The 16054-nt window shown below is 35.4% G+C and overlaps 1 protein-coding gene across 2 annotated transcripts; it reads left to right on the top strand.

Moving 5' to 3' along the window:
• Positions 1 to 2079: 2079 nt before the first annotated feature.
• LOC126727120 (uncharacterized) lies at positions 2080 to 15597 on the top strand. 2 transcript variants are annotated; one of them, XM_050432628.1, is made up of 20 exons: positions 2080 to 2854; positions 4268 to 4736; positions 4832 to 4917; positions 5168 to 5281; positions 5427 to 5615; positions 5738 to 5803; positions 6045 to 6101; positions 7020 to 7142; positions 7243 to 7347; positions 9951 to 10058; positions 10140 to 10275; positions 10949 to 11083; positions 11226 to 11402; positions 11489 to 12102; positions 12288 to 12771; positions 12873 to 13114; positions 13868 to 14057; positions 14642 to 14867; positions 14976 to 15131; positions 15281 to 15597. In XM_050432628.1, the coding sequence occupies exons 1-20, from the start codon at positions 2156 to 2158 to the stop codon at positions 15372 to 15374; spliced, it is 4470 nt and encodes a 1489-aa protein (XP_050288585.1). In that variant the 5' UTR covers positions 2080 to 2155; the 3' UTR covers positions 15375 to 15597. The 2 variants fall into 2 exon arrangements, with proteins under 2 accessions (XP_050288585.1, XP_050288584.1); XM_050432627.1 differs by having other exon boundaries at positions 7231 to 7347.
• Positions 15598 to 16054: the final 457 nt, after the last annotated feature.

Here is a 16054-nt window from a genome sequence, read left to right as displayed (position 1 = left end):
TCATTAAATGTATTTCTTTTATTTCTACCAACCAAAGAAGGAAGACCAAGATATTTCTCATGTTGACGAATAATCTAAGCACCAAACCTCCTTTTAATCTCCTTTTTGATGTCACCCTCTATATTTTAACTTAAAAAGAGCGAAGTTTTAGCTCGATTTAGCTGCTGACCCAAAGTCTCTCCATACACTCTAAAAACACGTTACAACAAGTTACATTCTTTCAAACTAACCTTGCACAAGATAAGGCTATCATCTACAAAAAAATAAGTGAGAAATACTAGGACCTCCATGACAAATAGCAACACCATCCATGACTCCACATTGCATAGACTGTTTAAATTAAAGTAGATAGACCCTTTGCTAATATTAGAACTAAGTAAGGGGATAAAGGGTTCCCTTGGCGTAGACCCTTAGATAGGGTAATACAACCACGAGGTATCTCATTAATACGAACATAATATGTAACAGAGGAAATACATTGCATCATAAGACTTTGCCATCTAGAATTAAAACTCAACTTCTCCATAATTTTATCCAGACAAACTCATTCCACCCTATCATAAGTCTTATTCATGTCTAACTTCAAAGCCGCCTCTCCAACCTTACCACCCTTTTTTTACTAAAGTGATGCATAGTCTCAAAAACCACCAACACATTATTAGTGATTAACCTACCATGCATAAAAGCACTATGAGATTCACCAATAATTGATGGCAAAATCTTTTTAAATCTATTTGTAAGAGTTTTGGATGCTAGCTTATAAACAATATTACAAAGGCTTATAGGACAATAATCAATTACATGCATAGGGTCTTTAATTTTAGGAGCCAAAACAATTTTGGTGTCATTAAACTTTGGTGGACAAATACCAAAATTTAGGAAATCCAAAGTTGTTTTAGTGACAACCCCTCAACAGTAGGCCAAAAATGTTGGAAAAATAATGGGGGCATGCCATCTAGCCTTGGAGCTTTCAGATAATACATCTGTTTAAGTGCTTTACATACCTCAATCTCCTATAAATCTCTTGTAAGCATTTGATTCATTGTTGTGGTCACTTTCAGCTAAACAGTAGACAACAACTTAGCAAAAAATGTGGGGTTAACTGACTTGAACAAATCAGGGTAATAACTTAGCACTACATTCTCCACCTCTCTTTGGAATCCAATTTATTCTAGACCTCTAATGCCACATAACTTCTGCCTTATCTCTCCAACAATTTACTTCCACCCTAGTTTCCCTCATCAAAGCAATTACCTCATGTGTGGCACTTTGCAATTCTAACCATTCTAGGTGTTTTTGAAGTCTGGCAGTGTACTTGTTTACAATTATACCTTCTTACTCCAAATCTATATATAATAGAGGGAAAATGGGCATTTGTCCCTAATTTATAAACTATGCAGCAAAATGCCTCTAGTTTGAAACTATTTAGCAAAATGTCTCTGTTTTTGAAACTTGGTATCTTCAAAATCGAGTTCTATGTATATTTTTAGTGGAACTCGACATTACACTTAAATTTTCAAAAAAATTTAAATGGAAAAATATGCATAGAACTCAAGTTATTGGTGTAATTCTAAATTAGCAATGTCAAGTTCTACCTATAACTTGATTTTGTTAAAATTGAGTTTAAAAAACATGAACATTTTATTAAATAGTTTCAAAACAAGAACATTTTTCTATAGTTTGTAAATTAATGACAATTACCCATTTTTCCCTCTATAATCCTTCACTTTCTTTATTTAAAACGTTATGTTGAAATTCTCTCTTAAAAAAAAAAAAAAAAAAAAAAAAAGAGGTTAGATTATGAATTTATGATATGTGGATTTTAGTGGTGCAAACGGCATCGTATCATATAGTAACTTTTTAAAATTGTCCCACACCGCGCGCTCTCAGTCAATTCAAACCGAAAAGCCCATAAAGATAAAAAGAAAAAGAAAGAAAGCCTCATAATAACGAAAGGCTGTTTCCGTAATTTCACAATCCCCGCGCACGTGACCCACATTTCAAATTCAAAACTCAAAAAAAAAAAAACTTCATCATAATAAAAATCTCTCCTTCTCTACCGTTAGGAGTTTAAAAACTTCACAAAATATTCAGACACACACACACAGACACAGAGACAAAGAAAAACCATTCCCAAAACTCTTTTGCCAAGAAAATGGACGTAGATGAAGAACCACCGTTACTATCTCCGTCACCGCATCTCTCATCATCTTCATCTTCATCTTCTTCACTTCTCAAAGATATCTCAAATTACAAAACCCCAAAACGCCCCTCCCAAGTCCCCAATTTTCTCTCCCCATCATGCCATCATCAATTCTTCACCGCCTCCAAACAAACTCCATGTCCTCCTTCGTCGTTCCGCCGCCCCCGCCCTTCTCTCGCTCCGCCTTCAACCCGCCGCCCCAAATCCACCGCCCGGAGGCTCAAAGCCTTCGAGCTCGAGCAGTCCAAGTCGTCACGAAAAGCGCAAATCCAGAAGCAAAACTCGCTCAAATCCCTAGCCAAGTCCCTCTCCGTTTGGCTCAACTTTCTCTTCGAGAACCCTCGGTCGTGCGGCTGTGGCAACGGCGATGCGGAAGAAGTGGTTTCGGGGAAGGGGAAGAGGGACAGTGGTAGTGGAGTTGGGATTGGCGTTGACGCGGCTGCCACGTGGCAGAGGCCGAAGAGGCGGAGGGACTTGCTGTGGCGGAAGGAGGTGGATGATGGGGTGGAGTTTCCGAGCTCGATGTTCGCGAGTCTTCGGTCGTCTCTGAAAGATGTGTGCAGTTTTGACGATTTGAAGGAGCGGATGAGGTCTTATTTGAGCTTGGGAAGTTGCAAGGACATTTTCAAAGCCATGACTCATGTTACTAAGGTTTGCTCTCTCTTTTTTTTTCTTGTTAGTCTGTTTGGTTGCTGAGAAAATTCGGAATTAGACTTTGACATGCGTGGTTTAGTTTCGTATTTAGCAAAATTAGTGTGTCAGTAATGTGTGTGTGAACTGAATTTCTATTTGTGGTTTTGTAATTACTGTGTTTGGTTGCTGAGGAAATTTTAGAGAAGAAATGAGAATTAGACATTGACGTGCGTGGTTTAGTTTTGTAGCTTTTGAAAAATTAGTTTTTTTAAGCACAGATGAATTTCTATGTCGCTTTGTTATTGCTGTGTTTGGTTACTGAGAAATTTTAGGCAAGAAGTAGAATTAGACTTTGATTCATGCGTGGTTAAGTTTCATCAATTTTGGAAAAAATAGTTTTGTTAAGCATTGTTATGTGACTGGAGTCTTTGTGATGTGTGCGTGTGAAATGGAATTTCTATTATTGGTTTTATCATTACTCTATTTGGTTGTTGAGAAAACATAGAGAAGAAATAAGAATTGGACTTTGAGATGCATGGTTTAGGGCTGTCTAGTAACATTGTTTGCATGTAAGTGAAAAAGTATATGAAAATGTGTGTAATATTGGTTAAAAACTAAAACCATGTGTTTAAACACATGTACCAAACGGCTCCTTAGTTTCTTAAATTTAGAAAAATTAGTTTTATTAAAGACAGTTGTGTCAGTGTAGGTTCTTGTAAAATTTGTGTGGGAGAGTGAAATGAATTTTTATTTTGTTAGTATATTGGTTAAATGATTGAATTCACCATTTCCTTAATAAGCTTAAGCTTTTTGAACAATCAATAATTTATGGTATTAGAGAAGTTGGTCCTAAATTGGAATCTTATCTCCACTTTCCCATTTAAAAAATTAAAATTTCATGTGTTGGGTCCCACTTACTAAGGAGGAGTATGGGCCACATGTTGGTGAAATGATTAAATTCACCATTTCATATTAGCTTAGTCTTATACTTTCGGGACAATAGGTCATTTATCATATTTGTGGTTTTTTATTACTCTATTTGGTTTTTGAGAAACATTAGAGAAGAAAAGAGAATTAGACATTGACTCACTGGTTTAGTTTCATCAATTTTGGAAATTATAGTTTTATTTAAGCATAGTTATGTAAGTGAAGGTTTTTGTATTTTAGAAATTTGTATTTTTTGTATGCTGCTAGCCATTCATGATAGTTCCGCTATTATTGCCCTAAATTACAGATTTTCTGGCATATTTTGAGAATTTGAATTCATGATGAGATATGTGGGCTTTGATTGCTTTATATAATCCCTTAATCCTTGACTTTGAAATTTTTAATATTTGTTGTTACATATTGTGATTGTAAGAATTTTGGTGCTTTAAATGTAAAAATTTCTGTTGGGGTGGTTGAATAATTTTGGCATGTTTTATTTCTCAGACTATTGATGAAGGGAGGTTGAAAATGAAGGCACATTGCCCTTTAGTAACAGATTTTGGATTGAAGGAAAAGGCAACTAGAACCCTTATGAGTTATAACCCAATTTGGCTTCGGATTGGATTATATATTATATTTGGAGGTGATTCTTTGTTGTCCAACGTAGATGTTAACTCTGACCAAGAAATCACGTTCTTGAAAATGGTTATTGAGAAGCAGTTCTTCTCGCATGTGGGTCTAGCAAAGGCTTATGCATATAACAAGATGGTTGAAGGTCTATATAGACCTGGTTACTATGAAAATTTGGGGAACATAATATTGAAGAGATTTTTGCTGCTTGTTCTTATCCTTGATAGAGCTAAATGTCAGAGCAGTATTCCCCTTAAGTATGGTATTGATGGAGTGGATGGGGGTTCCCCTTTATTGTTCACAGCCCAATCTGGTATTAAATCAAGTTGTCAAGTGATCCAAGGTAATTATCTCCCTGTTCCTTGTTTCAGTTTTGTGTTGTAATTGTAATCTGTCCTTTGTAGGTTGACTCTTTCTGTCTGTTTGGTTCAAAATTAGATTTCCTTTCGTCGGATATAATGCATGGGGAAGGCAATATTCTAGCACACCTGGTGATATTAGGGCACAAAGTATCTTATCAACAGGTATTGCTTTTGAGGCTCGTTCTATGCATTATGGTGATTTTCATATGCACATACATTGGTACTGATGTTTATTGTCTATCTGTGTGCATGTGTGTATGCATGTCTTTGAGGGTTGGTGCATAGTGTTGTGTCCTATGATTGGGTTTGACCTTGCACCTATGTTTATGCCATTATTCTTTAATGATCAGCCATTAATGAAATGATTTTTTAAGTTGGCTATTTTAACGTACTAATGTGTGTGATTGTGCAGTGTCCACTCATTGAATATGACTTCAGAGTTACAGATTTATTTGTAGATCTCCAAGATGGTGTGCGACTCTGTAGAGCCATTCAGCTGTTGCAACATGACTCTTCTATCCTCACGGTTGTTATATTCTCTTCTTGTCTTTATCTTTATCTTTATCCTTTTTTTTGTCAATATGTTTTCTGATGAGTCTCCAGGTTTAATTTTCATTTATCTGCGAGTGGAATATTTTTTATGTAATTATAATGCTTTATTGTGTTAGCAGAAAATTGTAGTTCCATCAGATAGTCGTAAGAAGAACTTGGCAAATTGTAGCATTGCCCTGCAGTATCTTAGGCAGGCTGGTGTGTCATTGTGTGATGAAGATGGAATGATTATTGTGGGTGATGATGTGGCTAATGGTGATAGGGAACTTACTCTTTCTTTGCTGTGGAACATTTTTGTTCACTTGCAGGTTTGCTGTTCACTTTCCTCTGTCCCAATTTTTCACAAAAGCTATATTGCAGGTCCCTTTTGCATTTGATATTCTTCTATGAGTTACTCGGTTGTAATTCTTATTTGTCATGAAACCCGCAGCTACCTCTTCTGGTCAACAAAACAATTTTACTTGAGGAAACTTGTAAAGTTCGTGGAATTAACATGGTATGCTCAATGTGTTGAAGCTTCCTTTTATATAGCTTATTTTCTATGGAATTTATGCAATGATGTGAAAATAGAGTTTCTTTGTTTTTCTGACTTCGAGATCAGTTTAAACTAAAGAAATTGGTTTGGTTATATTCTTATCTTTCATTTTCTGTATTGAAGTTTTTATGTTATTTTCTTTTGGTTTCCTAGAAATTATATTTAAGACTCTGAGTTATGATTATTCTCTTTCATTATACAGGATAACTCAAACTGTGTCAACTCCACTCATTTGGAAATGCTTTTGAATTGGATCCAGGTATTGCTGCGGTATGGAAATTGTATTTGGTTATTCTTCAATTATGCCTTAGAGACAGTTTTTTTTGCATCTAACAAAGCATGTGCATCTGTCTTCATCTCTGCCCCAGATACCACCATACAAGCATTGTGCACACAACCATCACTAGCACTTCATATCATGATTAATTGATATGCTAGCTCTTATTTTATTCCACATTGCATTAAAAGTGATCACTTATTTTTTTTTTAGTTGTGAGTAAAAAGTTTGAATAATACTTTTCATGCACTATATTTAGCTTCAGACATGAGCTTTAACTTAAATGGCATCTTGTCCCTTTGTAAGAGGTGGAGGGTGAGGTCTTGGGTTCAAATTCATAGGATGCATGTGTAACTTATTAAAAAAGAATAGCCTGTAGAGAACTTGGGCTTCTTTCAGCCTCCTGTGGAGGAAACTTTTCTGTTTCAATGCAAGTATGACCAGTGATTCTGCTAGTTTCACATATTCTTTGTGGAGGTATTATCTACTGGATCAAAGTTACTAATTTCTCTCTCTTGATCGTTAGAAATTTATATATTAATGCTCTTTTCAGCCTTTGTGCAATATTTTAATGCCTTTTAATCTAAATTTCTAATGCCAAAGAGCCACTGAAATTTGGATGACACTGGTTTTAGCAGGTTTTGTGATAATTTATTATTCATTTTTCTTTGTCTGGTGTTGTAAATTTTAAGCGTAGGGTTTAGTTTTGTTGTTCACTCCTCCCGTTTCCATTGTGGGCCAATATTTGGTGTTAGGTCTTTTGGGTGCTATCTTGTAATTTTGACTGTCAACTTTCCTCTTAAGGTTGCTAAATACTATATCTGGAATGCGTCCACTGTATTTGTTTGTATTTGAAATATTTTTTTGTGACTTTGACTATTATTCTAATTGTGTTTCCAGGCAATTTGTGAAAATTATGGTTTCAAGATCGAGAAATTTTCTTCATTGGTTGATGGAAAAGCCATATGGTGCTTACTTGATTATTATTTTCGCAAGGATCTTCATTGTTCTTGTTCTTTGGAGGTGCTATATATATCCTTTTCCATTGTTTCAGATCGTATACAACTACAGATCTGTTTCCATTTGCTTTATTTTAATTATTTGGTCTCAGGATCCTCAAAAGGCAGGTGGCAGAGAATCAATTATGTCAGCTATTGATTATCCAGATGCGGTGCACAATTTTATATTTTCACAGAAATTGACTACATTATTGGGAAATTTTCCAGAGGTAAGTTTTTCACAGCCTTTTCATTATAAACGTCCTATCAATTTCTACATGTTTCCCAGACAGTATGAAGTATGTAGTATTTTACCCCAAGTGTTGTGCAATTGCACCCCCAATAAAAGTAAAAATGAAAATAACTCAACAATTACATACACAAATAACACATGAATTTACGTGTTTTGGCAAGATGCTCATGTCTACGAATGGTGACAAAGAGAAATTTTTACTAAAAATAGAGAGATTACTCACAATGGTGGCATAAAAACTCTTTCAAGAAACCCAAATCCAAATACATCCTAGGCTCTCTCTCACAAATAGTATTAGCCCACGACAAGAAGAGAATTTCTCTTAAACCTAATTCTCTAGCTACGACACAAGAGAGAATTATACTCAATATATAAATTAGACAAAGCCAGTTGGGTGAGCTTATTGTACACAGCAAGGAGAAGAAATAGAGAGCTTATTATACTAGGAGTCCCAGCTGTGGAGACCAAGAAGAAATAGAGAGCTTCTGTTTGAAGTTAGGCAAAGTCAGTTGGATTTGGTCAACTTAACCAATGTTGTGTTGTGGCAGTAATTCAAGCCACATAAATCCTTACCAAGTTGCATTGATGTATAAACACTTCAAAGTAAATGGCAAAAAGACTTAAATTGCAAATGATATAGCTTTAGTTACAATACAATTTCGAGTGTCATTGTTATTGATCTGCAGGAATTTTTTTTCTTATTCAAACTGCATGAAAGTTATAAATGAACTCACTTCAAAGGTACACACGCTCATATGGGCTATGTGTATAGATTTGCATAGTTACATCTATGTGTGGAAGTGAATATTTGCTTATATGCGTAATTATATACTCATACACAATATGCATACGCATACATAGATATAGACATTGGTACATCAGTGCATCTCTCTGCATGTATGTGTTTATGCAAAGAACGCATCATTATAAACATTGTTCTATTTGTGATACATTATTGCACATGAAATTGTTCTCTAAACATTGCTATTGTAAAGTTGTGATTTACAACTATTTTGTGTTGTCTTTAATTTTGTGACAAATTTGATTGTAACTATGTTCAATCTTTTGTACCCTTTATTTTATGTGAGATTTTATTGTAAGGGTTGTGTGTGAGAGAGAGTGTGAAGACTCAAGGCAATTGAAGACCAAAGAAGTTTTCGCGGGTAACTCGCGAGTAGCCTTCCATGAAGTGAAGCATGTGCTCAACATATGATTGGAATGCGAAAAGTCATAAGAGATGGTGACAGTTGGTTTTCGCGAGTGTCTCGCGGGTAAAGCCTTCCCCCGAGATATCCGCGAAACATTCTATTTTGCCAATTTGTTATATTTGATACACTCTGTTTTTACCCACACTATATATACCCATATTACCCACATATGTTGAGGAGTGCTTTTTAGAGAGAAAACCTTAACCACAACCTTTGAAAGTTAAAGATTGTTATATCCACAATCCTCTACACAATCCATTGTGGTTTTCCTCAACTCCTACCTCTCAATTTCCAAATTCTTGAGAGATTGATAGCTCAAACACTTACCACACCTATTTTGAGTGTAAAGTGAGGTTTTGGTGCTGTTGGGAAGCATTGGAAGAAGCTATTTGTTTGGTGAATGCAATTGGGTTGAATTGCGTGATCTGGAGAGCTAGAGAAGACCAGGCTTAGTGAAGTCAGTTGATAACAGGAGCTTGGAGAGCTCGAGTACATGGGGTAGACTAGCTTGGAGAGGTTTTTTGCCGAGTTTTTCGGTTTCCTCTTCGATAATACATTGGCTTGTTATCTTGTATTTACATTCTTCTTCCCTACTCCTTTAGCTTTCATTTTATTACTGTGATTTGATGAATATGGCTTAGAGTAGTTATATTGTTTATCTGCTCACATTTACTCTATTCCGCACTTACTTTAAGTTAGAATAAAATCAACCAAGCCGTAATTTTAATTTGGGGGTCTAAATAGCTCGTGTTTTCACACATTTTTGAGCTTTCAGTTATGACTTGCTTTAAATTAGTAAATGGTGCAAGTGTGCTAGAGGCTCTATGTACTAATTTGTATAAATATATATATTTTGAGTTTGTAAGCTAGAGATTTCTGTAGTGTCAGTCATGCATACCTTCTAGGTTCTGTATTTGATAGACTGGGTTATACAAACCTGAAGATCTTGTAAATTATCAAAAGTGAGGTTCAGCCTAGGAAATTTTCTGTTCTTTTTAGTATTGAGCAGAACGAATTTTAAGTGTAGGAGGAAGCCTTCTGAAAAAAGTATTTTTATAATATTCATTTCTTCATACATTTTTATTACTTATTAATCGGACTTAAAAATTCCATTAAAGGATATGATTTGAACTCATAGCTTCCCTATGATGGTTGCAAATTAGTATCGGACCAAGAAGCACCTGGGAACAACCATATGTGAATATGTGATTTGAACTCACAGACAAAAAGATTATGAGAATAATTTTCCATGATGTGAAATGATATTGTTAGTTTAGTATTGGCTGGACATGTTGTTAAGCTGAGAAATATATCGGTTTTTAACTGTTTTTGGTGAATTGTATCGGTTTTTAACTGGTTATTGCTTTTACAGGTTCTGCAAATCAGTGACATACTTGAATATAATGGTGCATGTAATGATCAGAGTGTGGCCATTCTGCTGGTGTTCCTTGCATCGCAACTGGTTATCAAGAAAAATATGGTAGTGCTTGAAGTATTGTGGATTGATAATTGACTTCTGCCAGTTTCATGCTTCTTATGTTTTTCTCTTTCTCCTTGATAGGATCAGTTGAATTTCCACAAATTCTTAGGTTGTGATTGTATAAGCCCAGAGAGAAAACATTCATGCTTAGAACGGTGCTCTGTCAGTTCTGAAGCAATACAAAACCAAGAAGAGACTGATTGGCACAGTACTGAAGGTTTCATTTATTTTACTTGAACTTTTTAATGAGTAATGTATATCAATTAGTTAGATATCTTGTTCTTCTTTTCAATAATTACTAAACTGGGGTTTGATACATGCAATAGCCTTACAAATGTATGGTTCAATTTATTGATTGGATAAAATGCTCTTGGTCACCACTCTACTGGCTACAGCTTCATTTCTGTAGCGATTCTCTGTTTTGATAAAGTGTAAATTTAGACAATTAAAATAACTAGTCAAATAAAATGATGAAAAATTTTATTGTAGACTATGGGTTATAAACTTGGAAAACTTTCCTCTTTGGTATCAATAAAAGAATATGTTACAAAGTTCTTGAATGATGGCTGGGATCACTTTCATGCTGAGAAAAAGAACCTCCATCTTTCTCATGCACTTTTTTAAGCCTCGAGTCCCATCAGTTTTAGTTTTTTGGTTATTTTGGAAGCGTCATGTGATGTGCTCTATATTTGAAACTTCTTTAAAAAATGTTTAAGGAGAAGAGTTACATGCGAAATTTTACCATCAGGGGAAAAAGAAACAAATTGTTATATGTGAATCTGTAAATCAGCAAGTTAGGAAGGGCTTCCTTGCTGGTTTGAAACTTGTTCTTCCATTAACTTTACTTTTCATTTTTTATTTTTTGATCTAGTTTGTTTCTATTCAAACAGATGCAGTCAGAAAGTTTAAGGCAATCCAGGCTTGGTGGCAAAATATGGCTGAACAGACCTACAAACCTGTTACAAAAGTAGCCCCTCCTTTGCCATGCTTATCGCCAGTCAAAGACATTATTAGCATTCACAGAGGTGATTAATATGACCTTTGGTAGCTGATCTCTGTGGGAATTTATAAAGCTTGCGTAACTGATTTCCTTCTTACTCTTATACCTAAAGTCGTGTTCAGTCATGTTCTTTTTCTGATTAAGCAATCTCTCCGTCATGCTTCCAGAAAATGCAGCAAAAGTTATACAGTCTCATTTCAGAAGATTGATTGAATGTCGCAGTTTCTTGAAGATGGTGAATGCTGTTTCTTTTTTGCAAATTGTTATCCGTGCTTGGTTAACTGTGAGAAAGAAATCAGCTTTTGTTAAATTTGATACCATTCAAATTAAAGGGCTTTCAAGCGGTATGTGCTGTGTTAGTAATTCTTTTATATGCATTTATGCAGAGTAATTTAAATTCCCAGTAACATGGCCTATTTGGATAATACAGGAAGTTTGAAACAGTCAGAAAGATGCAGGAGATATTTTTTGTTCATTGTTGAGAGACAGAATTTTGTCAAGTTAAAGAGATCGGTGTTGCTTATCCAGAAAGCAGCAAGGAATTGGATCAACCATAGACATCATGGTGGAAATATTGTAACTTGTGATGTGACCACTCTTGTCCAAGTTAATGCTGCCATTGTTGTTCAGAAATATAGTCGAGGGTGGTTAGCAAGATCTAGATACATTCATGAGTTTGCTCAGTTGGAGAAAGCTTCAAACTTGTGCAATGAAAAGGGTGCAAGTGTTCTTCAAACAAAAGCAGCTGTTAAAATTCAGCTTGCTTGGAAGAATTTTATCGTGTGCAGATCTCTCCACAATCAGCACTTTGCTGCAACTAAAATTCAGAGTCATTTCCTTGGTTGGCTATCGAGAAGAAGGTTTCTAAATGAAAGGCAAGCAACAATAAAAATACAAAGTAATTTTCGAATGAAAAGATGTTGGAGGGCTCACCAACAATACAAAATTGTGACATTCTCAGCCACCCTCATTCAATCTTATGCACGTGGATGGATTGCCCGGAAAGAAGCTTGTAGATGCAGGCATCTCATTGTTGCAATCCAAGTAAGATCTCTGGGATTTGTGATGTATCTTTTGTAATACTTTGTTTTTATTGTACTTTTGGGGAACTATGGAACTAGATTCTTTTGCCACAGCACTTCTATCCTCTGGATCAATGCTTTGTTATTATAATTCTGTTTTTAGTTGTAGCATTATGTAAATTCAGCACTTCATTTATATTATTCCAGAGACACTGCCGTTGTTGGTTAATAAGAAGGGACTTCTTGTTCCAAAGAGAGGCTGCAACAAAGATACAAAAAGCTATTCGTTGCATGATATGTTGGAAGACATTTCAGTGTCAGAGACATGCTGCAATTGAGATTCAACGGTTTGCCAGGGGGCATATTTCTCGAAATAGGCTCCAAAGAATGGAATTCTTGTTCCAAATAGAGGCTGTAACAAAGATTCAAAGTGCTATTCGTGGCATGATATGCTGGAAGACATTTCAGTGTCAGAGACATGCTGCAATTGAAATTCAACGGTTTGTTAGGGGGCACATTTCTCGAAATAGGCTCCAAAAAAGGGAATTCTTGTTCCAAAGAGAGGCTGTAATAAAGATACAAAGTGCTTTTCGTTGCATGATATGCTGGAAGACATTTCAGTGTCAAAGACATGCTGCAATTGAAATTCAACGGTTTGTCAGGGGGCACATTTCTCGAAATAGGCTCTTAGGTTGTTCTCATTTCTTATCAATATGTTTTTATCTGCTTGTTTTAGTTTCAAGTGGTGGTGTTCTTCAGATTATAATTGTTTCTGGTGTCGGGTCGTTGCAGGAGCTTCTAGCTTACGCACAGTCATTCCTAGTGGTTGCTTGTTGAAGAGTTCAAGAGCGTGTTTTGGGAGTATTGAACTGGAAATATTACTATGTTCAGTTCTGAAAGTGCAGAGGTGGTGGAAGGGTGTTTTGTTGCTTAAATTAAGAGCAAAATCTGCAGTCATTATACAGTCTCATATTCGTGCATGGTTTGCTAGAAGATATGCTGCAAGAGAGAAGCATCATATAGTTTTTATCCAAGTAAGATATTTTAGTTTCTTCTATGCATCACTATATATCTTACCTCTATAGTAATATTGGATAATACATCTATACTCTATAGTGCTACACTGGCCTGGAATTATCTTTTGGCTAGTTCTGTTTCAATAAAGTGGTAAAAACGGGGGAATTTCAGCTTATGACATGGAATATTGTGGGGGAAGTCGATTAAAGGCTAGTGGTGACTGCTCCACTGGCCTGGGTTTAAGTTTTCCGAGCAGACTGAAAACCGTTCTTACCTTCTAGTTCCTTATCTGGATTTTCTAGGGGAACATTGTAATGTGTAAGCACAGAACTTTTAAGTCAAAGCTTTTAGCTTTTAGGCTACTATCATACAAGGAATGAGCTGCATTGATGAACCAAGCATGCTATAGCTGCTTTTACAGACAGTGTCAAACTTAGGATCTGAAAAACAATGGCATTGTGAAAATATCTGAATTCTAGTACATTGGGGAATTTGAGAAATTTCAAGATTCTTTTTTGCAAGTGAGAAAAGTAATATATGTGGAGAACAGAATAAAAAAATATTTTTCCATATATATTATGGAATAATGGTATTTATCACATAATTTCATATGTGAAAGTTCTAATCTTGATGGGAGGTTCAGTGAATTTGGGGAAGTCAAGTAGATTTTTGGATTTGATTTTTTAGGTTATCTTTGTCATTATTCACTGCCTTTTATTTATACGATTGGGTTGGCTCAACTTAGCTTATTAATTTGATTTGTTTGATAGTCACACTGGAAAGGTTACCTGAGACGGAAAGAGTTAAAAGGGCAGTTACTGGATTTGCGCTTGAGAGTGCGAAAGTCGTCTACAAATGTGGATGACAGTAGGCGTCTCATAAATAGACTTCTTTCAGCAGTTGCAGAACTACTGAGCATGAAAAGTGTCAGCGGCATTCTTCATACTTGTGCAACTCTGGGTGAGTTAAGAGTGATGGTTAGATGATCATTTACCGTGCTATTTATGTGACGTTTGAATGTGATACAGAAGTTTTACTTTATTTTGGTTTTAATTCTTTGGTCTAACAGATTATTCTTGGATATCTCAATCTAAATTGTAATGCCAATTCTCAAAACATGCTTGCTTGGTATATACAGGCAGCAAAGAAGACAAAATGTAGTAGTATATTTGTAATTTTCTGTGCTTCTGTCCATGGATGTATCTGGTCCTTGGTTTGTTTTTGAATCAAAAAAAATTTTTGTTGATAAGAATTACTAAAAAGAGAGACTACTCGTGTATTAGTGTTAGAAGGTAGCCTAAATAATTACAAGAAGAAAAAATTATCGTATACAAAATGACAATAACTCTCTATAAACGACACAATAGAATGGCTAGTGCCAAGCGCAGTGCTTTTGAATCTAAATTCAATTGATAAAATTTTAGATCAGAGATTTTGAAAGAATTTATTCTGTTTTTGTGTTGCTTCATTAATGAATTAAAATGTATTGTGGCCTTGAAAGTAATTATGGATGTCATATACTTATGTCCAACTCTTATTTACAGATATGGCTACCGAACATTCTCAGAGATGTTGTGAAGAACTTGTGGCTGCGGGAGCAATCAACACTTTGCTGAAGCTCATCCGTTCAGTCAGCAGAAGCATACCGGATCAGGAAGTTTTAAAGCATGCACTCTCAACTCTCAGAAACCTTGCCCGCTATCCACATTTGATTGAAGTGCTAATTGATAGTAATGGATCTGTAGAAGTTATTTTATGGGAGTTCCTAAGGTTTAGTATCTATCTTTAAAATCAAGAATAACAGTTTTATTTGGTCTTCTACATTGATATTTGGAGGAATGTTAAAAGTCCTATATTTTTCTTAACAATTCTTTACAGGAGCAAGGAGGATGGATATTTCATTGCTTCTGAGCTTTTGAAAAAGATATGTTCAACTCACAAAGGTGTAGAAGCTATACACAAGTTACCAACCCATTTAAAAAGGCTTCAAAGTCTAGTTGAGGAACTTACAAGGAAAGCAAACAATGAAAAGAGGTTATTTTCTGGCAGAAGGAATCTCTTTTTGTTAATTTTATTTCTGTTGACGCGTATTGGAACTTGAATTCATTTTATGGTCCACTAAGTTTGACCTATTGTTTGAATGTGATAACTATGATATAATAATCAATGGTACATGAATACAGGAATGCACGAGGTCCGGCTGCTAGAGATAATATTGAGAGAAGGCTAAGAGAGGCTGTTGAAGTCCTAAAAGTCATAGCAAATGGTCAAGTTTAGCCATTGATGCATGCAGTGTAAATTTGATTGCTTAGTTAGAATTATTTGTGTAGATTTGCCATTGAAGTTACACGTTCAATGGGAAGGAAAATATTCTTGGTGAAAATTATTGTTGTGGTTGCGAGAATCTTTGTAAGCTGTGTTTAATGTGTGCATATAATCAACGCAGAAATTGTTGTCTTTACTAGCCATCAATATATTGAGGTTGGAAAATTTCCTAGAATTCTTGTTTCTTTTTATTTCAACTGGTATTTGCATTTCTGAGATAGCTGATTTTTTGGGAACTTGCTTATCATGTCAGTCAGACTTACTGTGATACTTGTTGAGTTGTTTCATCTCAATTTTCAGAGCCGCCTTAAATATTTCGGCAGTCAGCTTTATTAGCCTAGTTGGTCCTATTTAGCTGAAATCATGCTTGTTTACCACTTTTTTCACATGCAATAGACATCAATAGGCCAGTCTTATTCTCCATGTTACATATCGTAATCACTGTTTATACTTTTAAGCAAGAAGTCCTTATAAAATGCACAGGATTTTGTGCCCACTGCATGGGGCCTCCAAATGAGTATCTCAAATTGAATGCTCTTTCTTCTTTATTGGGTGATAGTTGTGTGCCAATTGGAGATTCACGTGATGACTCTGGACACAAAAGCCAAGTTGCAAATAATTTAATGGTTAGA

The sequence above is a fragment of the Quercus robur genome, chromosome 5, assembly GCF_932294415.1.
Source record: "Quercus robur chromosome 5, dhQueRobu3.1, whole genome shotgun sequence".
Classification (NCBI taxonomy): Eukaryota; Viridiplantae; Streptophyta; class Magnoliopsida; order Fagales; family Fagaceae; genus Quercus; species Quercus robur.
The sequence above is the reverse complement of the archived record's forward strand: the minus strand, read 5'-3'. Positions and strand labels throughout refer to the sequence as shown.

Coding starts and splice junctions, on each gene's coding strand:
- LOC126727120 (XM_050432627.1), top strand. CDS start 2,156: ATGGACGTAGATGAAGAACCACCGTTACTATCTCCGTCACCGCATCTC. Junction 5,804..6,044: donor AAGTTCGTGGAATTAACATG/GTATGCTCAATG, acceptor TTCATTATACAG/GATAACTCAAACTGTGTCAA. Junction 12,103..12,287: donor ATCTCATTGTTGCAATCCAA/GTAAGATCTCTG, acceptor ATATTATTCCAG/AGACACTGCCGTTGTTGGTT.